General features: G+C 34.2%; 1 protein-coding gene across 3 annotated transcripts in view; it reads right to left on the bottom strand.

Moving 5' to 3' along the window:
* si:dkeyp-61b2.1 (mucin-5AC) overlaps positions 1-14,498 on the bottom strand; it is a 34,072-nt gene extending 19,574 nt beyond the window's left edge. For 2 of the 3 annotated variants that reach the window (XM_049471635.1, XM_049471636.1), the window contains exons 1-4: positions 14,262-14,498; positions 8,165-8,210; positions 2,939-3,043; positions 580-763 (exon numbers count right to left, since the gene is read on the bottom strand). In XM_049471635.1, coding sequence (XP_049327592.1) covers positions 580-763; positions 2,939-3,043; positions 8,165-8,210; positions 14,262-14,324 — 398 coding nt within the window. In that variant the 5' untranslated portion in view covers positions 14,325-14,498. Of the gene's footprint in view, positions 1-579; positions 764-2,938; positions 3,044-8,164; positions 8,211-8,329; positions 9,035-14,261 lie in introns of those variants that run through there. The other variant, XM_049471637.1, reaches the window with a different exon arrangement.
* Positions 14,499-17,604: the final 3,106 nt, after the last annotated feature.

Below are 17,604 nucleotides of genomic sequence, written 5' to 3'. Positions count from 1 at the left end.
TACATAAAGCCTGTATTAGGTCTAGAACTTGTCTCTTCATTGTAATAAACTAGCCACACACATTAGACAGTATTGCTAATAGTCAGCACTCTACAGAGCTGTCTTTATGTTTTAAGGTACATTGATGGTAATCTATTTGATTTGTTATAAGTTAAATTTACCTGCTTTCGGCTCCACCGCTCCATTCCGGGGATCTTCGGATGAGATGGTGCAGCACTGAAGACCTGCTGTTGTGGTAGGAAAGGACCATGTTGCACCGAATACATGTCACTGTGTTGTTCTTGCTGTCGAGCCTAAAATGCTCCATTATTGCCCTTTTTTTTCTTGTAAGTTGTCGCTCTTTTCCCTCGCCGCTCTATATTCCTGTTTCTCAACTAAAAACCTCCACCTCCTCCTCCTTCTCCCTGATTTCCTTTGGGTCATATTTGACCCTGAGGAAGAGGAGGAAGACTACACAGGGGTTAATCTTTTACAGGTACAGGGTTAAACCTCTTAAGAGCTCAGCTACTCTTGATCGTCTACGACGCTGAAATTAATAAAACAAAAAATAACAACAAATAAAAACACTTAATTACTTACTTAGAGTGATTATGACAGAATTTTGCCAGAGATGTTTTGTTGGTGAAGGTGCCGGCTCTGCAAGGCTCGCATGGTTTCCTGCAGGTAATTACCAATGGTTTTGGGCAGAAGAACCCTGGCTTGCAGTGGCATATGCGCTTTTTCAACTTAGAGCAGGGAGATACTTCCACCTTGTTTTCCTTGGCTGTAGACAGACAGACAGACAAACAGACAGATGCATAAATTGAATACACACAAAAATATACAGCTTAGTGATTCAGCATTCAGCATATCCTTCATTTGTAGAGACACAGAGATAGGATATTAAAAATGAGGCCACAGAATAACTATATGTATTTATTAGTGGTGTCAATCCATAAAACATTTAAATCAGATTGATCACAACAACAGTATTATGTGATTTGCTGGGATTAATCGCACTTGTTCTTCTTCAGATGCAAGTTTTTTTTAGTGGATTAGTATTGCACACATGCTCACAATATGATGACCATTTAAATGGCCTGGGGGAAATATGTAACGGCCAGTATTCAGCAAAGTGTACACTGGCCCTTTAAGAGGTTCTTACGTGGCTATGCTGAGAGCAAATTATCAGTCAATATAATTAATCTCTATTAAGATCTATTATTATGAATAAGATGTTAAAAACATGCAAAAAGTTTATTTTTGTAAAAGTTTAAAAATATTTTTGGGAGCTTTTTTTATTTCTGGCTTTGACGTCCCTGCAGGCTGACGTACCTCCATCAGATAAGTGAGATCTCTGACATGGACTGATAGCTGCTGCAGTTCCTCTCTAAAATATATATTTTTGGATCTATATTGAGTTAAAAACTTGCTCTATAACCTCTATAACCTCTAAAAATATCTGGTGTTTTATTTATTGTATACTTTTGAAATGCTAACTTTATCGAGTTATTGTCCAGACACGTGCTTTACACATATCAAAGTGGTGTTATATAACTCTCTCAGCTCTCAGTAGTCAATTGTGAACTAAATTAATTTCTTCTTATTTTATTTATGTTACTTTTACAATCTCAGTGTGTTATGTCTGCAGCCTTTTATTGTAAGATTTTAAGATTAATGTGTCCTAAAATCTGTTTAAGGTATGTTGCACCCTAGATTTTATCTCCAAAAATGTGCTGTACATGTTTCTGAATATGTTCTGAATTAATTTTGCTAATCCTGTTGTGCATTAAGGAAAAAAAAAATATTTTATCTGTAGATTTTTAAATTATTTTTTATGAAAAACGAAAATAAGCTATGCGGTCATGTTCATGTTGTGTAAAAAATACTATTTTAGAAACCAGCTCTCAGACGAGTGAGAGCTCTTAGATGGACGTGTGTTATTCCTGCAGCCATTCATTGCAAGATTTGAAGATTTATGTGTCCTAAAATCTGTTTTAGAATAAAGAGAGTGGAAAGCAGCCCTTATTTCTGACTGTTTTAATGACCAAACAGTGGATCGTTACACATGTGTTACACATGACCAATTGTGTGCTCTCTCTGACTTCGACTGCTGATGCATAGTGGCAGCCCCTTAGCCAGCTGGACCACTCAAAGACCACAGTATTGTAGTATTGTTCATTTCACAGTATGCACATTAATTCATGTTGTTTTCCTATAAAGGCTTGTTACGTGCAAGTCTAGCCCTAGGTTGCTGGATATGTTCTGTGTGCTCTCTCTCTTTGTGTTTTTGTATGTTTCTCTGAAGGTTGCAGTCCACCTGACCTTCATGGGAGGAGCCATGGGCAATAAAACCTGCAGTCACCACCAAGATGGCGGCTAGAGCTCACACAGGAAGTGGGGCCTACTGTGTGTGCTTCTGGTTCCCCTGCTACTACCAACACCACCATTGCCATTTGCTTGATTCTGAGTGTTTGTTCTTGTAGTCATTCCATGGGGAATGTCTTTCAGTCCTTTCTTGGGTCACTTGTTAAACTTATACCACTTTGAGGAGTCCAACAGGTAAGGTTAAGGCGCCTTATACATTTCCATCATGTAGCTGTCTTTGTGTATAGATACACTAGGTTAGCAGGCGGGTGCCTCTTTTGTACTTATGTTGTTAGCTTAAGTAGTAGTTTTATTTTCTTTGTTCTTTTGTTTAGTACAAATAGTTTCGATTAAGTTTATGTTTTGCTTGTTTCTTTCCTTTGGCACCGTCACCGTTGGCTCCTCTTAGACCTTAAAATTCTAGGCCATGGTATTGTTAAAGATTGATGTATGGCAGTTTTAAAATAAATTGCTGATTATAAACATCTAATTCTGGTCTGGTCTCCTCACTTCCCTTCTGTTCCCTTTGTTGCAACCTTTTTAAAAACGAGCCAACTTGGGTTGTAACAAGGCTCCACATTGCTTTACTTACCAGAACACGAGGGCGTGCACCTGTCGCACGTGCCCACTCCACTCCTCTTATACCAGTACTCTTCCTCACCACACCCTTTACATTCACACCCCTTCAGGATGTATCCTGTGGACAAAAGCAGATTATCATTACAACAGTCATTAGAATCATTCACAGAGATTCTGCTCTTTCACAGCATCAGAAGTCATAACATGACTAGTCATGATACTGCCATCTGCTCTACACAGTGACGCCCTTCCGAAAGTCCAGAAATGACTAGACTAAAGCTACCGCTTTAAAAGAAACCTCACACAACACAGAGAGAGTCTTTCATTCAAATTACAAGTATCGAGTATTCAGCTACTTAACCCTTGTGTGGTGTTCGGGTCTGTGGGACCCGTTTTCATTTTTCATCAAATGATACTAAAAATATATATTTTTTAACTCAAACTCATTGGCATTGGCTCATTTTTTGTGAAAAACATATATCAAAACACATTTTCGATAAACACACACTGTACACCACCCCCTAACCATTTATATTACATACAGTCTGTTTGGCCAAGGGCTAATAAACATTGCTTCATTTGTAAATTTGAAACTAAACAAATTTTCTACTCATATCTTGAGTTTAATTCATTTTCTTTTACATTTTATTAAAAAACTAATAAAAAAAAGAGTAGCACTTTTTAAAAGAAATGTAACATAAGAAAGGTAAAGGGCAAATATTAACCATGTAAGCTGTTTATATTGCTCGCAATTTAGGTGAAGCCTAAAGCATGTGTAAAGCATTTTAATGTAAAATTGCTTAATTTTGCTGAATTAAATACAAGTAACAAAGTAAACGAGTAACAAAAATATGAACACCACACAAGGGTTAAATTAAATAGACGATTCCTCGAGGCACAGAAAATTACTCGATCAACACAAGGGTTAAAAAGTGAATTAGTGTGAATTAGAACCTCTATCAGCTCCTGACTCACGACAGTACTGCTCTTTATTCAAGAACCTTTCAGCTCTTTGGTCAGTCAGGAGGAAACCTTCTCACTTTTACATTCTGTGTGGAGGTATTGAGTGATGATGGGTTATCAGCAGAGGTCGAAAAATAAAACTAACACCCGTCACACTACTTGTAAAAAAAGGAAGTACATTTAAAGAGCATTAAAAGGATGGTTAAAATAGGTAAAGAATACTAAAAGTGCATTTTCTATGTAATATAATTTATGAAAATGCACATTAAACCAAGGTGTAGGAGCGAGTTTGATATTAGGGGGACACATTTGCTAATATTAATCAAAGCCCACCCTATAGTGTCTTAGAACAACATTTGCGGAATTACAGTTAATCACAAAAAAACGAACAAAATATTTTTTTTCTGTTCTTCTGTTTATTATTAGTTAAATACAACCAAAGGTCACTTTAGAACCTGAACATGTTATTCCACATTACATTTACTGTTATTAGAAAACAGTAAAAACAGTAGAAAAAAAATTTAGCAATGTCTGAATTATACACATATGACAAAAAAACTGATCAGTTATCAGCTATTATTATTATTATTATTATTATTATTATTATTATTATGTATTGGCATGTCAATTCTGTTGTTTATTTACATTTTCTCCTCTCTTTTGAAGAAAAACTCATAAGAATTTGGTCCTGTATTTAATTTTTGTTCTACTGAAAGCACTGCTTACGATGGTGTCCATTTATTAAAAAAAAAAAGACTTTACGTTTCATAGAGATTTTTGGCAGCAGGTAACCAAACTCTCCCAGTCTGTTAGCAGATCAAACATTACCCAAAAGCCGTTTTTATTGCAGTATATTGTTATTGTAGCTATGAATTGCTCTCATCACTGACTCGTGTGAAGCCGCTGTTGTGCCGAATTCAGCACCCCCGCCAGGAAAAGCACCACCTCTCGGCAGCACGTACGCACAGTCTCCTTGCTTAAGGAGTTAACTAAGCTTATTCGTGGAGACTGTGGGTGGGGGTGCAGATTTCGGCGTCCTTTCAAAATTAATAATATAATTAGTAATGTGCAAAACATTTTCACCTGAGTGCAAAACAAAAGTAAAAACAACAATTATGCCCCTTTGGAGCAATATGGCTCACCTGAAGTGCTACTTTAACACAAAGACATAACAAAGTAAAATAAGAAAACAATAAATAAACATTTACTGTATTTACTGTTCATTTAAATTTCTGAACAAAATCGAAACTGTAACGTTAAACTCTTCTCTGCCACCACTAGGTGACAGTATAGCGGCCTCATAAGAGGACACCAGGCCCTTGTAGAGCTAAAATTAGTGTTGTGGTCCAGAGAACCAAAAAATTTGTGATGTCCAGACATGTGGACGCCAAGTCCTTGAAGGTTAACGTGCACTTTAGTGTATTTTTTTTTCAGTAGCATTAAAGTGTACGCAATATGTGCATCGATACGCAAAGAGATACATGTACAATATACTTCAAGTGTATTTAAAAATAATGTTTAAAAAACAAATACTTAAATCTAAAAAAGTTCGCAGAAGTTATAAGAAAAAAGCAATCAAAATCACAATTTAATGCTTTTATGTTTATATTAAATATAGCTTAATTACAAATATAAATTGAAATATACATAAGTTGCCATAGATAAAGGGGACATAAGGATGTCCAAACTATGGCCGCAGGTCATTCCGAAAAAGGAAACAGGTCGCGAATGTTTTGGGACACCATAGTTTAGACACCCCTGATCTATGGCAACTTAAGTATATTTCAATTATTGTAATTAAGCTATACTTAACATAAACATAAAAGCATTAAATTGTGCTTTTGAGTGATTTTTTTAAGTATTTTCAAAATAAAATGAAAGTTGGCCTGCTATTAAGCAGGTTTTTAATGGGATTCTAAGTTTGAACACTAGGAGTCACTATCACATAAACTCATAAAACATATTTAAAACGCTCCTCATCTCCTTTCCTTCCTTTATGATGCCTTCATTAATGTTTCTGAGCTTTTGGGAGAACATGGCAGCTCCAAAGAAATGAAAATAGAAATTAGCGAATGCAGAAAATTCTGTATTATTAATATGTCAGGAATCAGTTGCTGTAATGAAGAAGTATAATATTAATAGACATTATGAAACGAAACATCAGTTTAAAAAATATTAGTTTACATAACACTGTCTAAGATAGATAAAAGTAGTAATTCAAATAAAATTGTGAGTAAATGATAGTAATCAAGAAAAAGTATTATTATAAGTAATATATTTCATTATTTGTTTTATTACAGAGTCTGAGGCCTGTGACTGCACATATATTTCTGTTTCTGGCCTACAAGAAGAAAGTTTGGACACCCATGCCATGGATTTTTTTCCAAAATAGTACATTTAGTATGTATTTAAGTACATATTTTAATTGTAAAAAGTACCGGCATGTACTTTAAAAATATATATACTTAAATACACTTGCAGACATGCAGCGTTAATGCTCACACATACGGAGCTACAGATGAAAGTGGAGGCCTGGTGAAAAAAACAAAGGGTGCTCCTGTGTGAACCAGGCCCACATCCCAAACATCAGAACGAAAAGAATGAAGTTTGAACACTGTATCAAACATGTAACAACAATAACAGTAAGAGGAGCAAACAATAAAAGGAGAAGTCTGTACCACTGCCAAAAGCTTCCTCCTTATTAAATGTCAGAGGCCTATAAAAAGCAGGCATTATCGTGGCACTGATATTTCCTCCATGCTCTCGCATGCTAGGAAAAGTGAGTGGGGATTCCACGGACTCTTCCTAGCAAATGAGCGCATGAAGGAAATATCAGTATGATCCTCCTCCTACTACTACTGCATTCTTCTTATTGGGTAATGGCCTGATAATATTTCCAAATATTATCATGAAAAGAATCATAATAGAGAAAATGGGGGGAATTTGCATTCAAGGATAGAAACTATACATAATAAAAACTGCTCTATATATAGAGTATGACCTTATTACTTATCCTTAATCAAACACTCAAACATTAAGAATAAAGCTGCTTTAAGTAATTCCAAAAAAAAAGACTTCCTTTTGCTTCAATAAAATAAAAAATAAAAACATTTTTACTAAAGGAGAGACTCTGGAAAAAAATAAGCCCACTTAAAATGATGAGTTTCTTTAATTTTACCAAATTGAAAACCTCTGGAATATAATCAAAAGGAAGATGGATGAACACAAGCCATCAAACCAAACTGAACTGCTTAATTTTTTTGCTCCAGGAGTGACATAAAATTATTCAAAAGCAGTGTGTAAGACTGGTGGAGGAAAACATGATGCCAAGATGCATGAAAACTGTGATTAAAAACCAGGGTTATTCCAGCAAATATTGATTTCTGAAATGTTCCCTTTGCATTATTTAAGGTCTGAAAGCTTTTGTTATTTCATCCATTTCCCATTTTTTGCAAATAAATGCTCTAAATGACAATATTTATATTTGGAATTTGGGAGAAATGTTGTCTGTAGTTTATAGAATAAAACAACAATGTTCATTTTACTCAAACATAAACCAATAAATTACAAAACCAGAGAAACTGATTCTGAAACTGAAGTGGACTCTTATTTTTTTCCAGAGCTGTAAATATATATACAACTGTAAATTGTGAATGTCAATACTTGGAAGTACGCACTGGAAAATTATGCAGGGGAATTATAAATGAAAAAAAAATATATAGACTGGATTGTAATGTAATGTATTTGTAGGTTTTGCATTCACATCCAAATCATAAAACTTATAAATTACACAATCCAATGTTCTGGACTTTGGCTTCAGGAAACTTTCGGTGACTGGATTTTAAAACTGGATTTTATGTAAAAAATAATAAAAAATCCCTGTTCTGTTGAGTCACTCATTCAAAAAAATCCCCCTTTTTGCAACACCTTCCTTAAATTGGGACATAATACATTATTGCATAAGACAGCAGGTGTTCGTTTTCTCATTGTAATTACAAAACGTGTTGCACTCTAAAGGACGGACTTTTTGTCGTTGCTGTTTTGTGTTTTGCTCTGTCGATAATCCATTCAGTTCGATATTTCTGAGAGTCATCTCTCCCTCTTGAAATGAAAACGGGAAAATCCCCACCTCTGGGTGATGAGTAAAGGTCGGTGAATTAGTGCAGGGAGATTCACGTTTTTGGTTGCTCATTTGAATGCAGTAACAATATTTAAATACACTTTCAGGGTATAGAAGGATTTAGCTGTGTGTTTTTTACGGCCGTGATAGACTTACCGGGTTCACACTCGCGTGGGCATGGCTTAGATGTAGCTGGACACGACTATAGAGAAAGAGAAAAAAATAGAAAAACACATTTAGCCATTTCTCAGTAAGCTCTCATGTTTACTCATGTTTACTGACAGCATTAGAGGATGAAATGACTCCAAGCCTTCATGGTACCTTGGTAACAAGTTTAACTGGCTGTAAGCTGCCTCTTCTGGGAAGCCACATGCTGTGCTGTATATTCCCAGGCTGGCTTTGGTAGATGCTATAAAGCAGGGGAGTCCAAACTACGGCCCGCGGGCCGTTTACGGCCCGTTTCCTTTTTTGGAGCGGCCCGCGAGGTATTTTAGAAATAGAAAGAAAGTTGGCCCGCTGTTAAGCAGGTTTTTATAATGTGAGATTCAAAGTTTGAACGGGGTAAAAGACTCTAAAAGCGGAGAGAGTGCGCATTTCTAGCGCAGAAAAACGGGGTAAAAGAGTCTAAAAGCGGAGAGAGTGCGCATTTCTAACGCAGAAAAACGGGGTAAAAGAGTCTAAAAGCGGAGAGAGTGCGCATTTCTAACGCAGAAAAACGGGCCAAAGAGTCTAAAAGCGGAGAGAGTGCGCATTTCTAACGCAGAAAAACGGGGTAAAAGAGTCTAAAAGCGGAGAGAGTGCGCATTTCTAGCGCAGAAAAACGGGCCAAAGAGTCTAAAAGCGGAGAGAGTGCGCATTTCTAGCGCAGAAAAACGGGGTAAAAGAGTCTAAAAGCGGAGAGAGTGCGCATTTCTAACGCAGAAAAACGAGCCAAAGAGTCTAAAAGTTGCCGTAATTAAGGAGTTTAATATTAAGAGACATCATTAAATTAAACATCTTAGTTTACACAACACTGTCAAAGATAAACATAGTAAGTCAAGTTAAATGGTGTAAATGAAATAATCAGGAAAAAAGTATTATTTAAAGGGGTATATTTCATTAATTGTTTTATTACAGAGTCTGTGGCCCGTGACTTCAAATATATTTCTCCTTCTGGCCCCCAACAAAAAAAGTTTGGACACCCCTGCTATAAAGTGAGTTGTGCCACGATGTGTGTGTGTGTATATGTGTAAACCAATGACACGGTATGACCTGCCTGAAGTGCCATAAACTGTGCAGGCCTGCCAATTTTACAGGGATCTTTTACTTACTTACTTAATGGCAGCAGCCATAACAGCACCCAACCTTCAGGTGATTGGTACTAAACCGCAACCATTCAACTTCTGCAACTTCTGCATTAGTTGTGACTGTGCCACATTTTTTTTTCCCCTACTGCTTTTCCAAATCATGTGCAAAAAGTCCCTGTTCCTGTTATGTGATCAATTTTGCATGTGCTGTTTCACAAGGAGCACCAGCATCTATCTGTCTATCTATCTGATGACACCATGTCATCTATACTTTTTAGGACATTTTAATGGTCTAACGAGCGTCTGTGACGAGGGTGGATCAAATTGCAAAACTCTTGTTTATGACAGGATGACCAGAAACCAGGGCCACTGACGGGAAAAAGTGGGTGTAATTATCATCACCATTATCTCCTGAAGTGCGTAAAAACACAGAAGCAGATAAGAACGTTCAGAAAAGGCAACTTTTAGAAAGGTCATGGTCAGCGCACACCTACTCAAAACCGAAAAAACCACCAGCAGAACATTACTAATGGTGTTTTCCTCCACAGAGGGCATCACCTCACAGTGCCCGCCCATTTAACTAAACAGCTTCAGTAACAATAATAAGCCCTCATGGCCAAACTTATTGACCCAATTATTGATCTGTTTTGAGGTCTGTGTGAGGCCTCTGGCGCAAGATCACAGGAACACGTCATGTTATCTGTGGTTCTAGAGCGAACCAGTGGGTGCTAGAAATGAGTGAAACCTACCAGTAAGTTGTGCACAAACTGTCAACTGTACTCACAGCTTTAATGCTTGGAAATTCATTGATGACTTAAAACAGTAAACACACAGAATCAGGCCAGTGTGTGAAAGGAGAGCTGAAAGGAAGTAGATTGATGTAACATTAATGTATAGACTGTAACACTGACGCTGCTGTTGAGATGTGGAGCAGTCAAGAAGAAGCAATGCGAATTGCATAGCTAGCTTTATACACAGTAGATCAGCTTTTAAGTGCTAAAATATTAAGGATATAAATCTATAATCTGCATCAGCGGGAGCATTTTTCTCGCAGCAGATTGAGCTCATGTGACTTTCATAGGCTGGAGGCAAAGCGAGGCAAAGCAAGGTCGAGTGAGGTAGAGTTACAAAGCGAACGCACGCACCAAACTACTTCTTATCCTGAGAAAATTAGAGTAGTCAAGTCGATTAAGAAAAAAGTGGAAAAAAGTTTTAAGGAGCTTAAACTAATTTAGCATCCACTTCATTTATCATTTTTTTTGCTCATCACTTTGTTTGTTCCTACTGTAGAACACTATACCTTTTCTAACTACTCTATGAGTGTGTTTAGTGCTTAATCTGATAGACCCTGTCTGCAAGCCCACACTTCTGCATTTTATTCTCTATTCATAATTACAGTACAACAATTTTTAATATCAGTTTCATAGGCCCTAGAGCAGAACCCTGTGGAACTCCACAGGATACACAAAACTACAAAACTAACCACAGTACCAAGGTAATTACCAAGTATTTCACAGACACTGGAACAGTTTTTTTCTCATACATACACACATATATAAATGTATATATACAGGGGTATACTTTCACAAGAAGCAACCAAAAGACAGTAATGTCACTGTAATATGGAGTACATGGAGTTAAATGAATGAATAAATGAGGGCTCATACAATATGATTCTGGTAGATTAGTCATAGAAAATTAAAATAAGAGCAGTTAAGGCTGATTTATTAATTAAGGAGATTAGGTTCAATGGGATGCCATGTAGACACCTTGTCATGTAGTCCACCACACTGCACTCCTGTTGTTTTTTCCTCTGTCAAAAGTGTCTGATCTCAGGAAGCATGCTGCAGTGACTAGAAACAACAATCAACATCCTCTCATGCTTACTTGCAGACTGCAAAGGTGGGCAAGCTACTCATGTGGTAAAATACCACTGGCAAAAGAATGATAATGATGTAAGATGTGTGGAAACCACAACTAGCCTACTGTCTATAGGTGTGTGTGTGTGGTACTTGTGTCACTGTGCAATGATATGACTAGGTGGTATCTGGAAGTTTTAGTGTGTTTATGGGAACTACATGGTCTAAAATAAAGCTTGAGAACCACTGGCTTAAATCAAGAGCTTAACTAAACAGCAGAGATGTATAGTAACAAAGTAGAACTACTTCACTACTTTACTTAAGTACTAAAATGCAGAGGCGTATAGTAAGAAAGTATCAAAGTAGAACTACTTTACTACTGTACTAAAGTACTAAAATGAAGAGGTGTATAGTAACAAAGTAGAACTACTTTACTACTGTATTTAAGTAGTAAAATGTAGAGGCGTATAGTAACAAAGTAACAAAGTAGAACTACTTTACTACTGTACTTAAGTACTAAAATAAAGAGATGTATAGTAACAAAGTAGAACTACTTTACTACTGTACTAAAGTACTAAAATAAAGAGACATATACTAACAAAGTAACAAAGTAGAACTACTTTACTACTGTACTAAAGTACTAAAATAAAGAGATGTGTAGTAACAAAGTAGAACTACTTTACTACTGTACTAAAGTACTAAAATAAAGAGACGTATAGTAACAAAGTAACAAAGTAGAACTACTTTACTACTGTACTTAAGTACTAAAATAAAGAGATGTATAGTAACAAAGTAGAACTACTTTACTACTGTACTAAAGTACTAAAATAAAGAGACGTATACTAACAAAGTAACAAAGTAGAACTACTTTACTACTGTACTAAAGTACTAAAATAAAGAGACGTATACTAACAAAGTAACAAAGTAGAACTACTTTACTACTGTACTTAAGTACTAAAATAAAGAGACGTATACTAACAAAGTAACAAAGTAGAACTACTTTACTACTGTACTTAAGTACTAAAATAAAGAGACGTATACTAACAAAGTAACAAAGTAGAACTACTTTACTACTGTACTAAAGTACTAAAATAAAGAGACGTATACTAACAAAGTAACAAAGTAGAACTACTTTACTACTGTACTTAAGTACTAAAATAAAGAGACGTATACTAACAAAGTAACAAAGTAGAACTACTTTACTACTGTACTAAAGTACTAAAATAAAGAGACGTATACTAACAAAGTAACAAAGTAGAACTACTTTACTACTGTACTTAAGTACTAAAATGTAGAGGCGTATAGTAACAAAGTATCAAAGTAGAACTACTTTACTACTGTACTAAAGTACTAAAATGAAGAGACGTATACTAACAAAGTAACAAAGTAGAACTACTTTACTACTGTACTAAAGTACTAAAATGTAGAGGCGTATAGTAACAAAGTATCAAAGTAGAACTACTTTACTACTGTACTAAAGTACTAAAATGTAGAGGCGTATAGTAACAAAGTATCAAAGTAGAACTACTTTACTACTGCATTTAGGTACTAAAATACAGACATATACTAACAAAGTAACAAAGTAGAACTACTTTACTACTGTACTAAAGTACTAAAATACAGAGGCGTATACTAACAAAGTATCAAAGTAGAACTACTTTACTACTGTATTTATTAGGTACTAAAATACAGACATATACTAACAAAGTAACAAAGTAGAACTACTTTACTACTGTACTTAAGTACTAAAATACAGAAGCGTATAGTAACAAAGTATCAAAGTAGAACTACTTCACAACTATATTTGCATAAAATAGATATGTATAGTAACGAGGTAGAACTACTTAAGTACTGTCCTTAAGAACTAAATTACAGAGATGTATAGTAACAAAGTACAACTACTTAATTACTATTGTATTTACATACCAAAATGCAGAGATGCATACTTGCATAGTAACGAGGTAAAACTACTTCACTACTGCACTTAAAAAGTACTGAAGTATGTATAGTAACAAGGTACAATTACTTAAGTAGTACTGTATTTAAGTACTAAATTGCAGAGATTTATAGTAACAACGTACAACTACTTTAGTACTGTACTTAAGTACTGAAATGCTGTTTCTGTATCTACTGGAGTGTTATCTTTACTTCACTACTGTACGTAAGTGATACATTTTTACATGCTGCATCGTAACACATAAATAACACAGTACTGTACTTTTACTTTCAGTGCATCAGTACTACATTTTATCTAAATAAGCTACTTAACAACAATACTCAACCCTCTATGGCATAGATTATATTTTTGGAAACTCTGGAGCAAACATACATTTAGATGTTTGATAATATGCTGATAAATAATATCAGGTGTTTTATAGCATTGGAGAAAGTCTGCAGGACTAATCATGATTAATCTAATAAAAGCGGTCTAACTGCACGAGGCAGCGGATATAAAAAACACTGTTTTAGTATGGAATATAGGAATATAGTTAGAATATAAAGACACAAATATATTTCTTTGTATATTCTTGCACATGTACAAGTTTTTATTTCTTACCCACTCACTGTATTGAACATAGATATGCCATGTAACATTATATTATTAACATAAATAAACAAATAACTAAATAAATAAAAAATAAAGGTATAGTATGGTATGGAAAGGTGTAATAATCAAAAAGGTGGTTTGTTGGGTTGAGTACAAAAGATTTTAAAATGTTACTTAAGTGTGGAGCTTAGAGAACACTTTAACTGCTACTTGAGTCACTTTTTAATAGAGCACTTGAACTCCAAGCCAAATTTCACCACACATTTAATAGCTAAGATAACTTTAACATTACAAATGAGATATCCTGACTCAGCCCTGTGTTTATAGGAGTTTATACAGTAAGTTATATTGTGCAGTTTAGCCCACAGCTGGAGGACCACATTCACACATAAAGAAAAAAAAAGACTGTCCCAGAAGATCAGAAAAAAGCAAATACACAAATAGAACTAAATAAAATAAAGCTACAGCAGCTACACACACCGGTTAGCGGTCAGCTAAGCACTGTTCACAGTTTAACTCATTCACAGAAACCAGATACAGAGGAGAAGCACTGCTCTTACCACCGCTCTGAGCACACACAGGAGGAGAACAGGTCTCAGCCAGGCTGAATATTCCCACTTCATGATGGGTGAAGAGTTTTAATCAGTATCCCGCTAAGTTTCTCCAGCAGCAGCAGCAGCAGACGGACGGACAGACAGACAGACGGACACGGAGTCACAGCAGCTCTACTGAAGGGAAACCCCGACTGATCTTTCGAAGTTGCCGCTTTGTATATAAAGGCTGAGTGACGCGGCTCTACACACTTTCAGCCCAGTCAAAAGTCTGGACACACCTCCTCTCATTCAGTGTGTCTTCTTCATTACAGGAATTGTAATGAACAGTATTGTGAATTTAATATTGAAGTATTGAAATAATAAAGATAAAACACTTGCGAAGACTTTGATTTTTGCAGTGTAAAAAAAAAAACACGGTCGCAAAAATGAGAGAAAATATATGTTCATAGAGGCGTATATGCTTATTGAGCAAATTTAATACTGAAGTATAGAAATACTTAAGATAATAACACTAATATTTTTTATTTTTGCAGTGTAATAGCCACAATGCAAAAAAAAAAAAATATTGGCAAAAACTAAACACAATATATGTATACTGAGACTTTTATGCTAATATCTAGATTTTTGCAGTGCAAGAGCCACAATGCAACAAAAAAATATTGACAAAAACTAGAAAAAAAAGCAAATTTAATACTGAAGTATTGAAATATTAAATATAATAACACGTAAAATATTAATTAAACGTATAATATTAATATTGATATATTCAACATAAGAACAGTTGCCAAGATTTAGATTTTTGCAGTGTAATAGCCAGATTGCAAAAAAAGAAAAAAAAACATTGGCTAGAACTAGACAAAATAAATGTTAATTGAGACATATATGCTTTTGAAGTATTAAAATATTAAGCTATCAACACTTCCCAATATTTTGATTTTTGCAGTGTAATAGCCACATTATATTAAAAAACATTGGCAAAATATTGTCCAGATGCATATTAAGCAAAAAAAAAAAAAAAAAAAAAAACTGCCAATGGGGTATGCTAATTTTCTTAAAATAAACATCCACAAACACTCAAAACGAGTAAAGTAAGACTCAAAGTAAGATTTCTTTGCTTAAATTTAGACTGGACAAACCTCTTCTCTGTCAGTGTGTTTTCTTTCTTTCAATATTTTTTCTGCATTGTAAATGTAATATTGAAGTACTCAAATATTGAGGATAAAAACACTTGCTAGTGTAGAAAAAGATAAAAACACTTGAAGTGTAATAGCCACAATGCAACAACAACAACAAAAAAAAAAACATTGGCAAAGACTAGAGAAAATTATATGTAAATTGAGACATATATGCTTATATAATCAAATTTAATACTTAAGTATTGAAATATTAAATACAACAACACTTGCTAATATTCAGATTTTTGACACCTCTCAGTGGGTTTCTTTCTTTCAATATTTATTCTGCATTATACATTTTATATTAAAGAAATTAAATATATACAAGAACACACTTATAATTATTTTGTAAGGAAAGAAAAGTTTTAAACAAACCAGAATATACTTTTATACTTGTGTAAAACATGACAAATAAAGACTTTTCAGTGTATTTTTGCCCACTCTCAAAATCCTTGAAGTAAAAAGCTATGTAAGTGTAGACTAGGTCTTTATTCCGTTATTTTGTATTTTTAATTTGGACAAACAATTCAGAATAACTTCTCTGATTATTTTTTGTGCTCATTTTAAGTTCAAATTACTTAAAATAAAGTTAAACTTATAAGTAAGACTGATTTGAAGACTTTGATTTTTGCAAAATATGTAAATTGAGATGTATATGCTTAAGCTGAATAACTTTATAAAAAACTGTAAAGCTAACCAATTTATTCTAGTCAACACATTTTAGCAAGATAATAGATTAAGCTTATTTTTCAGCACTAAAACAGAAATATTGAAATCTTCACCCAATATCAATTTGATATTTGTTTAAAAGTATAGCTGTTAAAATTAAAGTAAAAAAATATTTTTCATTTTAAATGAACTTTTACATTTAACATTCTCCTCACAGGAAAAATAAATACCTCATACCACACAACATCTATCTAGCAAACAAAATTAAATACAAACAATTGGTTTGTACAAGATGCTAGCTAGGTTTACCTGCCTGACCCCCAATGTAATTATAATTATATTAATATTATAATAAGTATTTACATAAATTTAAATGAATCAATACTACCAAAGTAAAGCTAACCATTCAACTCATTTTTTAGCAAGATAGCTAACTACTAGATTAAGATATTTCTTCTAATTTAACACTTATTAATACAGAAATACTGGATATTGTCTAATATTCGGCCCAGTTTGATATGTGTTTAAAAAAGTATAGTTACTAACCTCAGAGTAAGTTAAAAAAACTAATTAACTCAATTATCATTTATCAAATTATCTTCAGAATTTAATGTAAGTTACTCCTCACAGAAGAAGTATATAACAGCTAGGTTAGCTTACCTCATACGGCACAATAGCTAACTATCTTGCTTAAATAACTAAAGTCGTTTATCCAGTTTGTTTAGACATGTACTTAATATTACCTGCTGTATGTTTTGTCTGCATCAAGTAGAATCAATAAAACTGTAAAGCTAAGTTAACCATTTTAAAATTTAAAGCTTAATTCCCACCTAGCTCCTAAACATGTTAGCTAAAGTAAAACTTGCTAATGTTATGTAATGTTACTTGCTATGTTTTCTTCGTTTCTTGACACATATAGCTACAGAAACCTTGAATATTAGATTAAAAAATATACATACTAAACCTAAAATGAGCTTAAATGCTAATAAATTAACATTTTCAGCTTAAATTAGCTAGCTTTCAAATTAGCTAACATACTCCTCTCAGGAAGAAGCATACAGCTAACCTCACACCACACCATAACTAGAAACAATGCTTCCATCGCAGTTCTGTACAATTATTATTAAGCGTTGAATAATAATTAAAGTTTTTGCAGCACAAAAAAAATATGGTTAACACGCTGTTAGAAATAGTGCTAGCAATAAACTTTGTTTGATGCTAGCTATCAAGCTAGCTAGCTAGCTAACTAACTTGCTTGGCTCCAAAAAAGCCTGTTTATTTAGGGACATTAAAATCATCTGCTTTATTCTTAAAGTATTCTTGAAGTACTATTAAAGTATTCGCAAACATCAAAATGAGTCAATAAAATTGCAGAGCTAACCACTTTTAACTTAATTCACATCTCTATCAAGAACAGCAAAAATATTGCTAGCAGTGAACTGAAGTTGTTACAAACAATAGCTTTGTAGAAGAGCTAACTAGTAAACTTGGTCATAAAAAATTGC

Source organism: Astyanax mexicanus, chromosome 24 (genome assembly GCF_023375975.1).
Source record: "Astyanax mexicanus isolate ESR-SI-001 chromosome 24, AstMex3_surface, whole genome shotgun sequence".
In the NCBI taxonomy this organism is placed as follows: Eukaryota; Metazoa; Chordata; class Actinopteri; order Characiformes; family Acestrorhamphidae; genus Astyanax; species Astyanax mexicanus.
The sequence above is the reverse complement of the archived record's forward strand: the minus strand, read 5'-3'. Positions and strand labels throughout refer to the sequence as shown.